The following is a 20501-nucleotide window of genomic DNA, read 5'->3' on the forward strand; positions in this document are numbered from 1 at the left end:
TCATGCATACAACACAAAACTGCCTGACCGAAACTATGCACATGTATTTACACGAGTATAAACAATGCATGTTATTTTAATTTTGATACAGTGTTAAATTAGGAGGTTTATCTCAAGGGAAAAAGATATCAAAACCAGATGTTCACACCTATCATAGCATGCTTCAATTGAAATGCAATCTTGATATAGACAAACAACCATTAAACACTTATAACTGTATATGAGCAATAAGTTTGTCAAAGAGAAACTAATTAGTTCCAAACGCATTCGTCTCATTCTGCAATTTGAGGCAAATTAACGCACATATTTATTATACACTTCAAGATTACGTAACAACGATGCAAAGGATAATTAGTTCGTCTGGGTGTGTAGAAGTCTGGCCGTAGCTAAAAGAAAGCAGAGGCGGATTTAGGGGGGGGGGGCTTTTGTTGAAAAAATTTGGTTGGTTATATAGGGAATCACTGAAGCGTGACGGGAGCGGGCCCCCTAGGCAGCCAGTGGGCCCTCACCTATGATAATCTCTGGATCCGCCACTGGAAAGGTTTTCACCGGCTATAGACCGGCACAATTATAACCTTTAATGTCCACCCTTTCTAACAACAACCCAGTATCTACACAAACATAGGCAAATAAAGTACTCAAAGAATAGATTCAGAATATATGCGAAAATGTATGCCGACCTTTATCCTTAGAGCTGTTATTTTGCCTTATAAACCGAAGCCTTTATGATTCAGAGCAGTCTAAATACATGCAGTGGTTGTCGTTGGTTCATGTCGGACATATTTGTTGTTCGTAATTTATTTTGTTGTAAACAAGTAAGGCCTTTGGGCTTAACGTTTGAATTGTTGCACATTTTTCATGTCTGGTCCTTTTACAGCCGACTGTACCGTATAGATTTTTATTCACTTCATTTCAACTATGGCATTTATTGTTTCATTGTCAATCATATCACATATCCTTATTTTTATTATGAATATACAAAATCTAAACTAAAATTGCAAAGAAAAAGTATGCTATAAAAGGTCCTGGTTGATAAAATATTGTTTGTACCCCAAAATGAAAATAACGTCACGTCATTGGTTGAATTTCCATTGTTTAGGACGTTTTTAACCAATCACGACGTTTTGGTGTACACTTTTGAAAATATTACCCAGAATGCATTAGATTCTGAAACGGCGTCGTAGAGAGAAAAATCATTGATCTTATTTGTGCATACCTTAAAATCATTGTTGCCACAGGGTTCTCGAAAAGTACGTAGTGATCAGGATTTTTTGAACACTAAAGTTTGCTTAGTAGCGACACAATATTGGTATTTTGCAATAGAAATAGGAGATTTTCTTGAAGAACCATCAGGGAAAATGATTTCGAGAACTCTGTTTTCATTGTATGACCGCCGTTTCTGAATAATAACCAAGGGTATTTGAATACAAATGTCGAATGATTTACGTACATATTATGAAAGATTTAAAGGGCAATCTGGATCATGATATTTCAACGAAAAAGCAACGATTGCATGTTTTTTGTGTTTCCTAAATTTCCTCAAACGAAATATTGAAGTTGATTAAAACGTGAAAAATTGTATAAACATAGAAACTAGTTTTAATTCAAGGCAACTTTTTTTTATTCAGAAAAGAATGAAAATGTTTAGGAACTCTGTCTGGCGTAATTGAATAACAGATGTTACACGTAAAATCATGCTCAATCACATTAATATTTGTTAAAGATTAGCTGACAAAATATAAATAAATATTTTCAAATCCTAACGATAAAGCAACTGACAATTGCAAACAGTTACCGCAGTAACGAACACATGTAGTTATCTGTAATCAGATAATACATTTTCAACGGTAAATTTAAACGAAGTGTAAATACAATGCCAATCCAATAAATTTCGTGCATCCGCAACAACCTTCCGGTACCACCTTTATCAGGAATGTTCAAATCTAAACATTTGAAAGCCATGAATCATTTATGCATAAATAATATGTAGAAACAATATGACTGACCAAAAAAAGTCAAATTTAAAAATCATAAATTACGGACAAATCACTGCCTTATTGTTCATCATTTAGAATCTATAAACAATCCTGACGGTGTGGATTTGTCATGGAATTTACAACTTTGTAAATCAGAGCTGACCACTATAAACTGGTTTCTTAAGGGGAAACAATATTTTATTTAGAAATAGATAAATAAATGCGTACATAAATACAACACAATGGATTTCAAAACAAGTGACAAGTCACTTATACAAATTCCTCTCCTTGAACTTGTTTCTTTATTGCTTATCTTTTCCTAAAATAATGTATTGCATTATTTTGTGGCTCCAGTCTCGTGTTATTATAGTACATTGCCGTAATATGTTGCTGAGGTCTGAGTTGGTACTTATAAAATGTTCACAAAAACGCGCTTAAGCAGAGAAAAGAGCTTAAAAATGCAACGAATAAAACCACCAAAACAAACATCAGTAATCCATCAACACCAAATGATGTAAAAGCAGTTATTTCTTTTATTAAAGAGTCATTAGAACTAAGGAAAGGAGACCAATAACTGTTATTATCATATCTATTATAATATTGTCGAGTTTTCATTATGTTTCATTAAAATTGGTTTTTGTTTGTTTTGCAAATAAAGAATATTATAAGTAATTTAAGAAAAGAATCTTTTGATAATATTTTAATAGGTTGTAAAAATTTTGAAAAGTTAAGCACAAGACTCTAAAATTAGTGCCAAATTTAATAGGCTTTTTATTCAAGAAAACCTAGAGGTATTGAAAAATATTGCTATTTATATCAATAAATGTTTGGAACTGAGAAAACTATCAATATAGTATAGATATTGTTTTATATCTAAGACGTTCAGAATATTTGCCTGTTAATCATAGATATATTGTTATGCCTTTTTTATATGTATGGCTCTGATCTGGCTGTGGATTAACATCTAAGAATTGAAATAGTTAAATTCATATTTATGATTTATTTCAACATTATTGTAACAATTATAAAAATCATTGTATTAGATTACTTTGCTCTTCATGGGCCCTTTAATTGGAATAAAAATATCTTATCTTATCTTATATTAACAAGTCGACCCCTTGCCTTTTTTCAGGTCATGACTTGACATCACTGACACATCCATTTTTTTTCAATTTAAAAAAAATCAAACAAAAAAACAAATAGCAAAGATGAAAAACTTAAAACAAACATACATATATTTTGCAAGATAACTATTATTTGGCGCGAAAAAGTAACATGAGGGTTAACAAAAGATGATCATGTATGACCTATTGACATACATTTCTACCCATTGATATATTATCTCCGTGAAATTGCAAAACATTTATAATTGCCCGTTCAAAAATAAAAATACCCATACCAACCAGCATCCGTGTGTCTTTATAATTCTATATAACTGTAATACTATTTATACTGGACTCCGACCGAGTCTGATCATGCATATATTTGACACATGCATGCATGCATGCATTGTCTCTTTGACACATTCCCCCATTTCCATTCTCAATTTTATGGTAAAATAAAATAATAATATGTAAGACCTACTCTGTCACTGGTGTCCCACGCCATGGCTTTAACCTCATTGGCTACACTCGGCCAAGTCTGACCAATATAATATTTGACAAAGTAAAATAGAAGATAATAAGTAACACCTACCCCGTCACTGGTATCCCACGCCATGGCTTTTACTTCACTGGCTACACTTGGCTTCATTACTTCCTCCACAGGAACGGGCTCTGGTTCTGTCTTCGTTTCTAGCTCAGGCTCTGGCGTTGGCGTCGCCGTGGCATCCTCTGTCGTCTTCTTTTGACGCCGTGGCGATTCTTTACCTAGTTCCAGAGTTTTCCCATCAAAAGCATCGGGAACACTGCCGAACATTGAATTTATGACCCTGACTTTAGTCGGGTGTGGGTGTGGTGCGAAGAAATCAAAGTCCGGCTCTGGGGAGGGTATCTTTCTTTCTCGTGGCATTTTTCTTTGTGAATCTGAAAGTTATTCCAACATTGTAATCAGAGTTATAATTTGTAATGACAGATTGGCGGTTTTAAGACCAGTCCTATCCATTAGCGGAATTTATAGTTTATGTATGGTCCATAACATGTTTAATGTATTTAATTACATCAGTAAAATCGTAAAAATCTTATGTTTCTCAAAAGCCGTTGCTTTCATACAAATGTTGATGCCATATCAGGGCCTGCGACTTTCAGACAATTGAAGGCTTCTACCAATGACATAGTGTCATCGAAACTCTCTATCCAAGCCACAATTATAATAGTACACCATTATAGGTCAAGGTACGGTCTTCAACAGAGAGCCTTGCCTCACACCCAACAGCAAGAAACGAGAAACACTTATGACCAACATAAAATCAGATGCTCCGCAGGACGCAGCTTTATACGACCGCAGAGTTCGAACCCTGAACAGTTGGAGCAAGTATGGACAAAACATTCAAGGTTTCTGACACAGAATGAATGTGGTCTAAGAACTTAAACTTAAAAACTTTAAAATTTTAAATTGGACATTTACCTACATGTATTATGGTCCAATATCCAAAATCTAAATACATGGTTAGATTCAGCATATCAAAGAACCCACAGAATTCAATTTTTGATTAAATCAAATAAACTGTTCGATTTTGGACCCTTTAGACCTCAATGTGGACCAATTTGATAACTGTGCCCAAATATCAAAAATCTAAATACATGTATAGATTCAGCATACATCAAATAACCCCATTTATTCAATTTTTGTTGAAATAAAAAAAAAGTTTAATTTTGGACCCCGAATTGGACCAACTTGAAAACTGGGCCCGTAATCAAAAATCTAAATTCATGTTTAGATTCAGCATATCAAAGAACCCCAAGGATTCAATTTTTGTTGAAATCAAACAAAGTTTAATTTTAGACCCCGATTTGGACCAACTTGAAAACTGGGCCCATAATCAAAAATATAAGTACATGTTTAGATTCAGGATATCAAAGAACCCCAAGAATTCAATTTTTGATGAAATCAAACAAAGTTTAATTTTGGACCCCTATTTGGACCAACTTGAAAGGGCCCATAATCAAAAATCTAAGTACATGTTTATATTCAGGATATCAAAGAACCCCAAGAATTCAATTTTTGATGAAATCAATTAAGTCTAATTTTGGACCCTTTGGACCTTAATTCCTTAACTGTTCGGACCAAAACTCCCAAAATCAATCCCGACCTTCCTTTTATGGTCATAAACCTTGTGTTTAAATTTCATAGATTTCTATTTACTTTTACTAAAGTTATGGTGCGAAAACCAAGAAAAATGCTTATTTGGGCCCCTTTTTGGCCCCTAATTCCTAAACTATTGGGACCAAAACTCCCAAAATCAATCATAACCTTCCTTTTGTGTTCGTAAACCTTGTGTTTAAATTTCATAGATTTCTATTTACTTAATATACTAAAGTTATTGTGCGAAAACCAAGAAAAATGCTTATTTAGGCCCTTTTTTGGCCCCTAATTCCTAAACTGTTGGGACCAAAACTCTCAAAATCAATTCCAACCTTCCTGTTGTGGTCATAAACCGTGTGCTTATTTGGGCCCCTTTTTGGCCCCTAATACCTAAACTGTTGGGACCAAAACTCTCAAAATCAATTCCAACCTTCCTTTTGTGGTCATAAAACTTGTGTTTCAATTTCATAGATTTCTATTTACTTAAACTAAAGTTATATTGTGAAAACCAATGTGTCTTCGGAAGACGACGACGACGACAACGACGACGACGCCAACGTCATACCAATATACGACCGCAAAAATAAAAACAACAACATTCCTGTCTTTATATTAATGTCAACATGAGAACTCTTAAAGTGCCCGTCTCCGAGAGCCAGAGAAAGAAAAAGATGGACTAGCAACCCAACGTCGAAATTTCTTTTTTGTTGTATAAATATTGATTGATTGATTGTTGGTTGCTTAACGTCCAGTGGCAAATATTTCATGCATGTTCAGGACGGGACCAAGTTTACAATAAATACAATAGGTAGGTCTTGTCATAAAATAGGCCATTCGGGATGATGGTCGGGGTTTCGACTGCCACTGGAAAATGAGGGTATATTGGATAGGGACATAAATTTTGCCGTTGTATAAATATAATTTATTATAAGTTATGATTGCTTATGATTATAATGTAGGGTAGTGACATTTTTTATTTTATTTGGTATATATGTTCTGACGCTGATCGTTCAGATAAATCGATTTAGCCTAAGTTGTCAAGAATCGGACGGTCCCCGATAAATATATACTACCATTTGATTTATAAAAGATTATAATACCATATGGTACGATCACGTGACCGTCCCTGACCGTATGGTGAACTTCCTGGGTCGTAAGCAATGTTCTTCGTAAAGATGCATGAAATAATTGCCACTGGATGTTTAGCAAGCAACGATCAATCATTTTTAAAATTTTAAGCAAAGTTTTACTTTTCTTGAATTTTATGATTAAAAATCGAAATGTATTATATGGAAATTAAGAATAGGCAATCTCATCAGTCTTCTCGCATAACTCGAAATTGGAGAACAAACGAATCTTAAACCGGGATAATAGGATTTATAAAGTTCGTACAACTCGTGAAAGAATAAAAAAAAATGACGGGTTTTCATGTAATAGAATCGCGTCCTTGTTCTTGAAACTTTGAGGTCAAGCTAAGCAGACTGCTGAACATTTGTTTACAAATTAAACAAAATTTCACGAATATTTACAGCAAAACGCCTTGCGTGTGTAGGCATATATGATAACTTTTATAAGCTTGCTTTCAGTCTTTTTATGTTAGGTATACTACCCTCCTTTAAGAATAGACTAGTCCGACAGATAACCAATCGATCTGTTTGTAGGACTAAACTACTCAAAAAGGAGGGTAGTATATATAGTTAACTTAATAATGATTTCTGCTAACAAGCAAGCTAGCCCACGATATTATCTTTACCTACACACTCGAGGCATTTTGCTGTAAACGGCGAAAATAGAAATGAATGAGCAGAATGACATGCAGTAAAGTAAAAACAAATTTTAAGAAATAAATGACCCATGACAAATGAAGCTTTTAAGGCTCAGTTGAAGATAATAAAATGTTATCTTCATCTGCCTGTAAGAAAACAATATGTCCGAGTTTCTAATTGACCCCTTCAAATTTTTTATACACAAAATATGTTAAAAATCTTTGTAGTCTTTTAGTAAGAGGTTTACTAGCCATCTTACTACTACAATATAAAATGTAGATTTGTTTAAATCGAGAACGTGCATGACGTGACAACGTTATTTGAACATTTTTTGACCAGAGTTGGATTTAGTGGAAGGACAAGAGGCCCCTTGTCCTTTTGTGGTGAAAAATTGGTTGTATAGGGAATAACTATAAAGCATTACTGGAACGGGTCCCCTCTTAGTCAGTCAGTGGGTCCCCTCTTGTAACAATATCTGGATCCGCCACTGTTGATGGCAACGTTGAAAGTGAGAAGATAGCTATATTTTCCCTGAATTCTACGCCTGATTCGATAAGTTTTCTGTGAAAATAATGACGTCTCCTCCTCTGGCAAGACTCAACCTACATTGGTCCGTGTAACACTTATCAATTCAAAGTTTTAAAAAGTTTTAAAATTTTAGATTTTTAGAATTTTGATCAAAGTTTCAAAATATCAAAATTCCAAATTGTGTAAAAGTTTTGAAATTTTGAAATTTTAACCAAATAATTACAATATTAAAATTCTAAATATTGTTTATAAATTTGATAGTTTAGAAATTTGATCAAACTTTTAAAATACTAAACCTAATGTGCAATTTTGATTATTTCACTTTTTGAAAGTTTGATTTTTTAGATTTTTGATTAAAATATCAAAACGAGAAAAGGGGTGAAAAGAGGGGTACTTGTAAACTGCAAAACGAAATAAAAGCGGAACGAAACGAAACAAAATGAAATGAAGACATACTGATACTTAAAAGTTAATGTAAAACATAAAACCACAGACAGGCAGTTGTAACAGGTGAAAAATTGGATGACAAAAATAAATATTTCTCAAAAGAAGAGAATTCATTTTAAACGCACGGCTCTGATACTGACCATTTTACTTGCTAGTTTTCCCAGCACCCATATTTTAAGAGTAACAGTAAAAAATGACCAACTCGCAGTAGGTCAAATAGTATGGTAAGGTTGAGTATATAAAAAAGAAGATGTATATATATATTTATTGTATAGCAATATAATATTTCCCACAGAAAGTAACCAAAAGTTAGCGTGCAATAAATTCTAATATTGCACTAGTGCAATAAATCGTAAAAATTCATGACGTCATCAACGACAAAATCTTAGTTTAAACCAATTTTTACTTTCAAATATTATATTGCTATACAATAAAAGGGTTATTGCATGTATATTGGGGAATATTGTCCCTCGTAGAACATATATTGCACTCGCAAGCTCGTGCAATATAAAATTCTACTCGGGACAATATTCCCCAATATTCATGCAATAACCCTATAATATTCTACTGAACTTAAAGCAATAAAATGGCTCAATACACATTGTATTATCTCATTTGATTTCAAATTTGTCTGTTATGCTTTACGACTTCTTACTTTCTGCAATCACGTCGGCAGATGGATATATCATTCCATGTACATTTTGAACGATCGTCTTTAACGTTTTAATCAACTATTTCTGTTCTTTATTGTTGGTCTTAAATATTCAGCTTTGAGCGTTCCTGAAGAAGATAGATCCAGAAAAGCGTTTCGGTCGTAAATTCTAACGTTTTGTATTCATTATTTTTTATCGAATGCATGACGATCATATATTGCCTTGTTGCTTGTATCAACGATTTCAGATCTAAGTATTGGTACAGCAGGAATACTGAATTCATGGTGTCGCAATGAACGTTGTACTTGTCTGGAATGTGGGAGGTTTTTGATATTTTTTTACGCTGAAATTCAGAATAAGACCAATATTAGTAGCTTGGAGCCAGGATACTGCTATAAGGTATCTACATAAAAGTCACCATAGATAGATACTAGAATGTAAAATATGAAGTTGAGCCAGACGCGCGTTTCGTCTACCGTGAAAACACTTATCAGTGACACTCGAATCAACATGAGTTGAAATGGCCAAATAAAGTCGTTAACATCCAACTAATTGTTCTGGTTTTGCAAACGCTGTATACATTCATATCATAAACGTATAACATAAACATTATTTTCAGCCTTCATATTTATGTAATAGTTGCTGCTGTACATTTATCGCCCATCTATCAATTTGTATGTGTCGGCGTTTGGAAATTGAAAATCATTTTAAAAAGTTTATATCATGCAGTTATATTTTTGGGAATCCGATATATAAATATAGTCACTAAAGTGACACTTTTTTTTTGCTGGAGAAAACAAAATCTGTGCAAGCAGAGGACAAAAAAAAATCTGAATCCAGATTTCCCGCATGCCTTATAGTAATAATAACTTCTGAACCAAATAATTTGATTAATAAAGCGATGGAAAACTTGATAAAATTGTTTGCGCTCAGCGCGTTTTTTTTTTCTTCACTTCGACAAAACAACCATATTCCCAATTTTTAAGTTAAATGGTTGCACCCTTAGACAACGTTTGGACTGATGCTTGTACAAAATATACGCATTTACCATAATATATCCATTAGGGGCCCTAAAGGACCAACCACTGTTTTCAAATAGAAAATAAAAGGAAATGATTTTTTTTGGTATGACGGGATATCATTGTTCCGTATTTTTTACTTGTGCATTTTTAAGAGCATATCCAGGAACATAGATATAGCAAAACAGTTTTTTTTCTGACGGTGAGAATTTCTTCCCTTTAAGATATATAAGCTACTGTTACCTGCTTAAATTAAATATTTAATGAAAAGTATACCTTCATGTGCTACTTTTTGAGTAAAACGAGGTCGAAATTTCACTGGATCTTTGAAATCAAAATTCTGATTTGTGGGCATATTTTTCCTCCCGACAGAAATGCACAACGTTTTTGTTTTAAAAGATAAACACAAGCTGTTTTTTGATAAATTATTGATAAGTTCTCTCTTACATGTATTATATAAATTTATTTAATATCTTGTTTATAATCAAAGAGCTGAAAGCTCTGAAGAAAAATGACGCCACTGTCTCTAATATTGGGATAGTTTTTATGCAAATCTTGATTTTCACATACCGTAATTAGTTTAACAATGCAACATGTATCGTAAGCATATAATTGATATTCGTATATGTGTGTGTGTGTGAAGTGAAGGTGACAACTGGCTGGTTTTTTAAGACAAATGAATAGGTCAAGACTAGCTGAATTGTACAAATAAATACCGTAGAAAGGCTTGTATATTTCTCACTGGTACATAGTCTGAATCTGAGTCCGTTCGCTTCCATTCACGTTTGCGCCCACTCATTTTCACCCCTTTCACTTTCACACCCTACATGTTCGCACCCAATCTTAATTGGTTTTGTGTTTAACAACTATGTAAGCTAGTGTTTTCTTATAAGTATAATTGTTGTCATTGTCTCAAAATAAAGTGAGACAGCAATTTTTTTTTGTGTTGAATAAATCTTAATTATGCTTTGGATAAGGTATTGCTAAAAATAATAATAATCCTTTCTAAATAAAGTGGTATTTTGTCAACGTTTTATTTTGTGTTGAATAACTCTTAATCATGTTTTGGTTAGTGTATTGCTATAACTTGTTTCATTGACTTGTTTCAAAATGAAGTGAGATTCTGACTATCATGACTATGTTTGTTTCTGCGTGTTGAATAAATTTTATCATGTTTTGGTTATATTAGTGGATTGCTATATTTTGGTTTCTATGTTTTATTGTTTCGTTGTTTCAGATCAATGGGACCAAGTTTTTAAAAACAATTATCTTTTGTGTTTTTTCCTTTAAAATCTTCAATGTTTTACTCATACCAAGCTATAAATACATTCAGTATTTACACCCAAGCAATTTAAAACAACAACCATAATTTTCCAATTATTCAACTTGAATTTGAATTAAAATTGGGCGTGAATGAGTAGAGTGTGAATGTGCGAACGTGTAGGGTGCGAAAATGTATTGGGCACAAACAGACCTGATGCCACACAGTCTGAACCCCCTTCTCCCACAAAATATTAAGTAAATAATCTTTTTGTTACTGCTATCAAAGGTCTAATGAAACTCAGATAGTTTCAAACATTTATCAAAGAATTCTAGTCAAACTGGCACCTAGTTAAATTGGCACCTGAACGTCGTAGGAAGGCGTCCCAGAAAAATAATAAAATAGCCTTGCCAGACGTCATAATTATTTGGACTAATACATGAGATATTGTGTATTTTTCTGCATTATTTTAACCAGTTGAGCATTTTACAGGATTGTTGGTTTAATGCTGTTTAAACTTTACTGAAAAACAAACACCTTAAATTTGCTAATTATTTGGCATGAAAGTTTGATTTATTGAAAGGGACTCATAGTTTTCCATTTTATTTAATAATTGACTTGTTTTTACAATTACACAAATTGTCTAATTGTTAAAACAACAGCTTTGGTAAGGGCTTCGTTGTTTACCTTTATACACTACATATTCACTTTCGTTTCGTGGTTTACCAAAATACACAACAACATATTCACTATGTACTTGGTAACAGTAATTAATTAATTGAATAGAAAATATTATATCAAATATTATTGGATGCCGAATTGACGTCGAATAGGTGCCGATTTGACTAGATGCCAATTTAACCAGGTGCCGACTTGACTTGTACGTTTCAATTCCTCTGCGATCGTTTGCGGTATTTTCTTGAGAAAACCTATTTTCCATCATCAAAGAGAAGAAGAAACTGCTTTAAAATGATCCTGGAACGCTTCATGATTGTTAAAATAAGTTTAATTCACTCAAAAACAATTTTAAAACTTGCGATTAAACAGGAAGTTTCCAAAGCACGTGTAAAAGAAGAAATTAACCGGTGAGAGTGGAAATCCGTATATGACAGATATCCCTATAGTACGACTTTGAAAGTAAAACAGTTCAATCCTTTTGTAAAACAATCTTTAATATACCTATCACATTAATGTTTGAATGGTCTTAAGCTTATTCAAACCATATAAGTCGGTATGAAACACCAAAACGGAATGAACAATAACCGATTACGTTTTGTAGTTTACAAATTCTAAAACTGGTTCCCGTCAAACTACAACACTTTGTTCGAGTGTAGTGGAATACAAGCAAAAACCAGTGTAAACTGGGTCCTGGCTGGTTTAATACTACACAATGATGCATAATGATAACACAAGCAGATACCAGTTTGTTTGGAAAATAGAAAATACGAAACCAAGCGCGGTAGGCAGAGCAATGTAATGAAGTTCAGGTCGGCAGTTATGGAACAATGACTGCGTCATTTTCCAAAAAACTTAAATTTGTCAAATGTTCAGGAACAACCTATTTTAAATTATCAACTTTTGGTTGCCAGTAACAAATATTTCATGATTGTTTAGGAACAGATAAGCAATAAATCCAACAGGGAGCCTGTTATTCATATGATGAAGTCATTATCTTTAGATTAGCTTAATTGAGGTCTGGAGCTGGCATTTGTCAGTAACTGCTAGCTTTATATATAGTAGTACTTTGTTAATTTATTATCATTGTTTAGTTTCTTTTGTTTCCTTTTCTGACATGGGACTTGGATTTATTTAAAAGTGCGTTTAACTGTGTGTATTGCTGTGGGTTTGTTTTTTCTACATTTACTAGATGTATAGGGGAAGGGTTGTGATCGCACGAAACATGTTTACCCAGCCGCGTTTGTGCGCCTGTCCCAATTCAGGAGCCTTTGGTCTTATAAGTTTTGTATGATTTTAATTTTAGTTCATTGTTATATAATTATTTCGTAGTTAAGTTAGTATGACGTATATTATCACTGAACCATCACTGCACCATCACTGAACCATGTGTTCAGGGTACCCCTCTTTTCGCCCCTTTTGTCTTTTTGATATTTTAATCAAAAATCTAAAAAGTCAAACTTTCAAAAAGTGAAATAATCAAAATTGCACATTGGGTTTAGTATTTTAAAAGTTTGATCAAATTTCTAAACTATCAAATTTATAAACGATATTTAGAATTTTAATATTTTAATTATTTTGTTAAAATTTCAAATTTCAAAACTTTTACATAATTTGGAATTTTGATATTTTGAAACTTTGATAAAAATTCCAAAAATCCAAAATTTTAAAACTTTTTAAAACTTTGAATTGGTAAGTGTTACACGGACCTACATTAACTCGGCATTGATAAACGTCAAAATAAAGGTGAGAACGTGATTTAAAATTAAATCGAAATTAAAAAGTATAATAATTCCTTTTACATGTTGTATGAGATTGAGTACCAGCTAGTTGTGTTTTGTCACAGACCAAAAGTTATGAACGGAGATAAATATATTTTTTAAATGTTCCATTTCGACATTACGTATCTATCCACCCCGCTCAGCAAAATATATGACCCATTATGCAGTATAGGTCTTATGTACCAGTGGAGGAAAAAATAATACTAATGAGGTGTATTTACAAACATTTAGACTGTATTAAACTAAATTGTGCTATATTTCTACTTACAGGAACGCAAACAAAAGACTATGGTATGTCAATTCGCAACACACACATAAAAAAATAGCAAAAGAACTTTGAAACTTTTTTTTTGTCACAAAAAATCAAATTCGTATTAAAGAATAGAATAACACTAACATGTGTTAATAATTTACCACAGGTCAATATAAGATATGTTATTCTCCCGATCTCAGCTATTACTACAGGTCAATATAAGATATGTTATTCTCCCGACCTCAGCTATTACTACAGGTCAATATAAGATATGTTATTCTCCCGATCTCAGCTATTACCACAGGTCAATATAAGATATGTTATTCTCCCGATCTCAGCTATTACTACAGGTCAATATAAGATATGTTATTCTCCCGACCTCAGCTATTACTACAGGTCAATATAAGATATGTTATTCTCCCGATCTCAGCTATTACCACAGGTCAATATAAGATATGTTATTCTCCCGATCTCAGCTATTACTACAGGTCAATATAAGATATGTTATTCTCCCGACCTCAGCTATTACTACAGGTCAATATAAGATATGTTATTCTCCCGATCTCAGCTATTACCACAGGTCAATATAAGATATGTTATTCTCCCGACCTCAGCTATTACTACAGGTCAATATAAGATATGTTATTCTCCCGACCTCAGCTATTACTACAGGTCAATATAAGATATGTTATTCTCCCGACCTCAGCTATTACTACAGGTCAATATAAGATATGTTATTCTCCCGACCTCAGCTATTACTACAGGTCAATATAAGATATGTTATTCTCCCGATCTCAGCTATTACCACAGGTCAATATAAGATATGTTATTCTCCCGACCTCAGCTATTACTACAGGTCAATATAAGATATGTTATTCTCCCGACCTCAGCTATTACTACAGGTCAATATAAGATATGTTATTCTCCCGACCTCAGCTATTACTACAGGTCAATATAAGATATGTTATTCTCCCGATCTCAGCTATTACCACAGGTCAATATAAGATATGTTATTCTCCCGACCTCAGCTATTACTACAGGTCAATATAAGATATGTTATTCTCCCGATCTCAGCTATTACCACAGGTCAATATAAGATATGTTATTCTCCCGATCTCAGCTATTACTACAGGTCAATATAAGATATGTTATTCTCCCGACCTCAGCTATTACTACAGGTCAATATAAGATATGTTATTCTCCCGATCTCAGCTATTACCACAGGTCAATATAAGATATGTTATTCTCCCGACCTCAGCTATTACTACAGGTCAATATAAGATATGTTATTCTCCCGATCTCAGCTATTACCACAGGTCAATATAAGATATGTTATTCTCCCGATCTCAGCTATTACCACAGGTCAATATAAGATATGTTATTCTTCCGATCTCAGCTATAACCACAGGTCAATATAAGATATGTTATTCTCCCGATCTCAGCTATTACCACAGGTCAATATAAGATATGTTATTCTTCCGATCTCAGCTATAACCACAGGTCAATATAAGATATGTTATTCTTCCGATCTCAGCTACTACTACAGGTCAATATAAGATATGTTATTCTTCCGATCTCAGCTATTACAACCGTATTATAAAGGATTAGGAAAGTGTTATTTGACTTTCAGATATTAGTACTTAGTAATCTTAGTACTTTTGATCTGTATGAAATATTATTTTGCCACAATGCAATGTTTTCTCTCTATCCTTTCCTTAGTCGTGTACTAGGTTTGATACGATGTGTAACCTAGCTCTTTCTCAGTGATAGTCTCGAGGTTGAGATTTTAAAACAGAATAAAATAGTATTCAACAAGAATGTCCTACTCGTACTAACATTGTCTATGTTCAGTGGACCACTGGACCGTGAAATTGGGGTTCAAACTCTAATTTGGTTTTTACATTACAGAGATCATAGCATTGGGAACAAGTTGATTGGACTTCAACTTCATCAAATACTACGACCAAAATGTTTAACCTGAAGCGGTACAGACGGACAAACGAACGGACGCACAGACCGAAAAACATAATGCCTCTCTACTATCGCAAAAGGAAGGCATAATTGGTAACGTTTTCGTTTGTCATAATTAAGAAACGTATACTGGTATACATGTATACTAAGTTTTTGTTCCAATTCAAATGATAGAACAAATCAACCGACTCATTATATGCATGATTAATGAACCGTATAATGAATTGATATACAGGGCTGGATTTCAGCGGCGATGTGACGTTGGAGCCTCTCAAAATCTTTAAAAAAAGATCGGCTTACAAGTGAAATAGAATGAACAAGAATGTGTCCATAGTACACGGATGCCCAACTCGCACTATCCTTTTACATGTTCAGTGGACCGTGAAATTGGGGTCAATATTTTAATTTGGCATTAAAATTAGAAAGATCATATCATAGGGAACTTGTGTACGAAGTTTCAAGTTGGACTTGAACTTCATCAAAAACTACCTTGACCTAAAAAAAACTTTAACCTGAAGCGGGACGAACAAACAAACGGACGAACTAACGGACGGACGCACAGACCAGAAAACAAAATGCCCCACTACTATCGTAGGTGGGGCATAAAAAGAGTTGTCTGCTCTATGGTCGGGTTGTTGTCGCTTTGACACATTCCCCATTTCCTTTCCCAATTTTATTCTATAGCAGAAAAGAAAAATGCAAACAGAATGCATTTTCATTTTCACTGAAGTAATACACAGTTATGATTAAGGGCCAGCTGAAGCCCGCCTCCGGATGCGGGATTTTGTCGCTGTGTTGAATACCCATTGGTGGCCTAGGGCTGTTTTCTACTCTTGGACACAGTATCCGTTTCCTTTCTCAACTTTATATATACAGTTTAACCTGCCTTGTTCGACACCTCAGTATTCCAAAATCCTGATTAAACCGACACATTAGAATGGTCCCAAAATATATACCTTTCCTTGCAGAAAAAAACGGAGTATATTCAACTGTACTAAAATATCAGTAGCTTTGCAATCATATGCATTTGAAACGTTTTTTTATACAACTAACTAATATGCCTCTTCAAAATGAAATTACTGTCACTATAAATTGAAGTAACTATAGTTATTTTCGATTCATTTGAAAAATTATACCATTTTTTTTTAATATGCACACTTTCTGCAGGCGACGAATTTTGTTTGGGGGCATCGTGTCCGCTCCTGAATAAAGTAAACTGAATTGTATGAATATAAATACAGTACAATCTCTGGTCAGGGGTACATTTAAAGAATAAGAATAAGAACTTTAATAGTTTAAAATCCAAACAACAGGATTGTTACTTAATGAAAAGAAAAAAAACCCAAACATATAAATTACAAACTGAAGATAAATAGAAAACAATACAAACATGAAGCATTCACAGAGACATAAACCCAACAATACAAAAAAAAAGACAAAACACATGTAGTACTTCTCAAGCTGTATACCGTGTACTAGTATATGTAATGATAAAAATATATTTGTTGTGATTATTGACCGTTTATACTGTTTGTGCAGCTGGTCGTTAATAATTTGTAATATTGATAAATATATATATATATATATATATATATATATATATCATTTTGACTTAGTAAATCATAACTATCCCACTACGCCGTTTCGTAACATTTGGTAATAGCTATGGTGATTTTTGTTTTTATAAAAAAAAAATACATTTACCATTTCGACTGCACGGTACATGTAAAGCTAGTGGGGTAAGGATTCGGGGGATGGGATAACTTCAGCGTAATGCATATAATTAAGATCGAAGATAGGAGTAACAATATTTGGAAATATTTGCACTGGTGCCAGAGATATGTCATTGACTATTGTCGGTGGCTATTGTCTAGGACAAGTGACCAGAAATATAGAACCAAACAAAACTGACCTGACTCACTGAAGCTGTTGATAAGTGGTTGAAGTTTAATCTTCGTTCCAATCTATAGATGGATATTTGCTGTAGGACATGTAATGTTTCAAAACATCCGACTCATGCAATGCTTGATTCAGCTGTGAATATGCATGATAAGGGCCGAGTGATGCTGACTAACTGTATGCAATACACTCGATAAAATTACACAAAAATCAATAACATGTAATATATTCTTTTAATTTGCATAAAACGGGTCTAATTAATTGTTGTGCATCGCCTTTTTGAATTTATCTAGTTTTCATATTATCGGATTTTTAATAATAATTAATGCGATCTAATTCATTGTCTGGGAATGCAGGATGTTTTAACTGCTCGTTAGAGAAAACTGTTTGCCGACAGAACAGATGGCGCAGTCAATACAGTACTTATCGCGATGAAAATATATTTCCAGATGGTGCCCTCAATAATGCGGCAAATTTGAACGCGCCCATAATTAAGTTTTCTTTTCCTGTCTTTAATTGTTTACATGTTTATCATATACGATTCAGATTTGATATATGATCATATATATATATTTATATATATAAATTGATAACAAATTAATTTGGATAATGAATAATGAGGATCCCAATGTACTATTTGCATTTTATAAATACATAGAAGATACTAAGAATTGAAGGACAACTTAATCTGCAATAACTAATTCATTATAACTCTTTAATATGAATTTGGATACCCTGTTAAGCCTGCACAGATCATAAGAAGAATTTCAAATTCTCTGGCACCATCCCTTGATGATCCTTGCTGGCTGGACACAGAATCTATAATCTTAAAATATGTTTTTAGAATATATTTTAATAATTTAGAAGTTTGACTCATCTGCATTAAGTACAAGTAGGGACTTCCCTTTAACATGTTTAAGCACCGACTCTTGGTGCTTTCTGCAGATAAGTCATATTAAATATCCTTTATTAAATATACTTGTTATTTGCAGTATACCACATAGTCAAATGTGCGAGTGCTTAATTGTTGTTTTTTTGTTGTTGTTGTATTTTTTATATTGAGATTTCTCCGCACAAACTACTAATCCCTCATGTTTGTCTTTTCAAAGTGAAAATACACTTACCGGGTGCACTTGAGTCAAGGTCAACATAGTATTCATTGAATAATAATACATTGATACTATTTTGTTGAGTGTATTTTCTGTGGTATATTATTTTATTTTATTATTTTTATAACACTTGTTACATATCTTTTATTGTTTGTGTATTGCATATGTTATTGTTTATAATAATATTGTCTGTATGCTATATGCCCTCCTGGGGCCCTAATTTGGTAAATAAAAATATTCTATTCTATATACTAGTATCTACGGGATGTAAATGTATGTATGTATGTATGTGTTTGCCATGTATTTAAACTTCTATAACTAACTAAAAATTGAGATAATACAATTGAGATATTGTTCACGTGCATATTCAAATTCTACCTCAGGCAGGCCCGGTTGTACTTTTTGCAAATTACTTTAGAGTTAACTTGAAATAATGACAACCATTGCCTTGTATTATACCAAAATTTGGCTTCATTTAAGAATAACGGAGGGCGGTGAATTAAAACAATATCGTTTAAACAACGTTTTACTTTTTACTTATCAAAGCTTAAAATACAATACGGCTAATTACCTGTGTACGTTATTTCATTTGGCGACATTTTGTCAAACATTATATGGTTGTCTTTCTGACATTATTTTAAATCTCAATTAACCCCCCCCCCCCTTTTTTTTTTAAATTTTATTAATTTTGTATTTGCATTAATTGTGTCATAGATCACATGTATTCAGTGTAAAACTATGCATGTTTGCTTGTTTTTGACAATATATCTTTTGATTGAGCCATTCCAATTGATATTCATATACACACAGTATATGTCTTTCTATGTTGAGATGTTACTCTATTGTTCTATTGTTTCAGATAAGGGTGAAGGTTGGCGCCTATTAAGACGATTAAACCTATGGAACGCCGTAACTGCCTTATCTTAAAAACTTTTATAATATGATGGTACTTTGACATTATACGAAGGTACTTTAACATTATATGATGATACTTTGATAGTATACGATGATACTTTGACATTATACGATGGTACTTTGACATTATATGATGGTACTTTGATATTATACGATGTTACTTTGACATTATATGATTGTTCTTTGACATTATACGATGGTACTTTGACATTATATGATGGTACTTTTTCATTTTGTAAAGACAAAAGGAATCATGGGAAATTAGAAAAAAACAAGAATGTGTACCCAGTACACGGATGCCCCATCCGCACTATCATTTTCTATGTTCAGTGGCCCGTGAAAATGGGAGAAAATCTCTAATTTGGAATCAAAATTAGAAGGATCATATCATAGGGAGTTTCAAGTTGATTGGATTTCCACTTCATCAAAACAACCTCGACCAATCTGAAGCGGGACGAAGGGACGAGCGGACGGACGCACGCACAGACCAGCAAACATAATGCCCATAAATGGGGCATAAAATCAAAATTCAAGAATCACTCATGTTGAGTGTTCTAAAGAAGGTTGATTTGAAGCATGCGTTTGTACATTTTGGAAAGAGAAAAGATAACACCAAACATTGTGCTTATGCTTTCGAGCTTTTCAAAAGCTTACAAAACCTTTAAACAGACTTATTAAGAAGGGATATATCTTATCTTATCTTATCTTATCTTATAGTTACGATACTGCTGTCAGGTCATTAAAGATTGCATATTTTGGCTTTAATATTGATTCACTTATAGGGTCTTTGCATCGAAAATAAACACATTTAAAAAATAACAACAGTTGTTGGCATGATACGGGTTATGTTCTTCTCATATATTTTATGATAGTATGATACTAAATCCCTAATGGGAGGGATTGTGCCTGATATTCATATGATGAAGACATAATCTTTCAATCAGTTTAATTGAGGTCTGGAGCTGGCATGTCAGTTAACTGCTAGTAGTCTGTTGTTATTTATGT

At 33.2% G+C, this 20501-nt stretch overlaps 1 protein-coding gene across 4 annotated transcripts in view; it reads right to left on the reverse strand.

The window, feature by feature from the left end:
- The window catches only part of LOC143084036 (dihydropyrimidinase-like), a 64594-nt gene extending 46966 nt beyond the window's left edge, over positions 1-17628 (reverse strand). For 2 of the 4 annotated variants that reach the window (XM_076260452.1, XM_076260453.1), the window contains exons 1-2: positions 17486-17628; positions 3672-4000 (exon numbers count right to left, since the gene is read on the reverse strand). In XM_076260452.1, coding sequence (XP_076116567.1) covers positions 3672-3986 — 315 coding nt within the window. In that variant the 5' untranslated portion in view covers positions 3987-4000; positions 17486-17628. The remainder of the gene's footprint in view (positions 1-3671; positions 4001-17485) is intronic. The other 2 variants (XM_076260451.1, XM_076260454.1) reach the window with 2 other exon arrangements.
- Positions 17629-20501: the final 2873 nt, after the last annotated feature.

The sequence above is a fragment of the Mytilus galloprovincialis genome, chromosome 7 (genome assembly GCF_965363235.1).
Source record: "Mytilus galloprovincialis chromosome 7, xbMytGall1.hap1.1, whole genome shotgun sequence".
Classification (NCBI taxonomy): domain Eukaryota; kingdom Metazoa; phylum Mollusca; class Bivalvia; order Mytilida; family Mytilidae; genus Mytilus; species Mytilus galloprovincialis.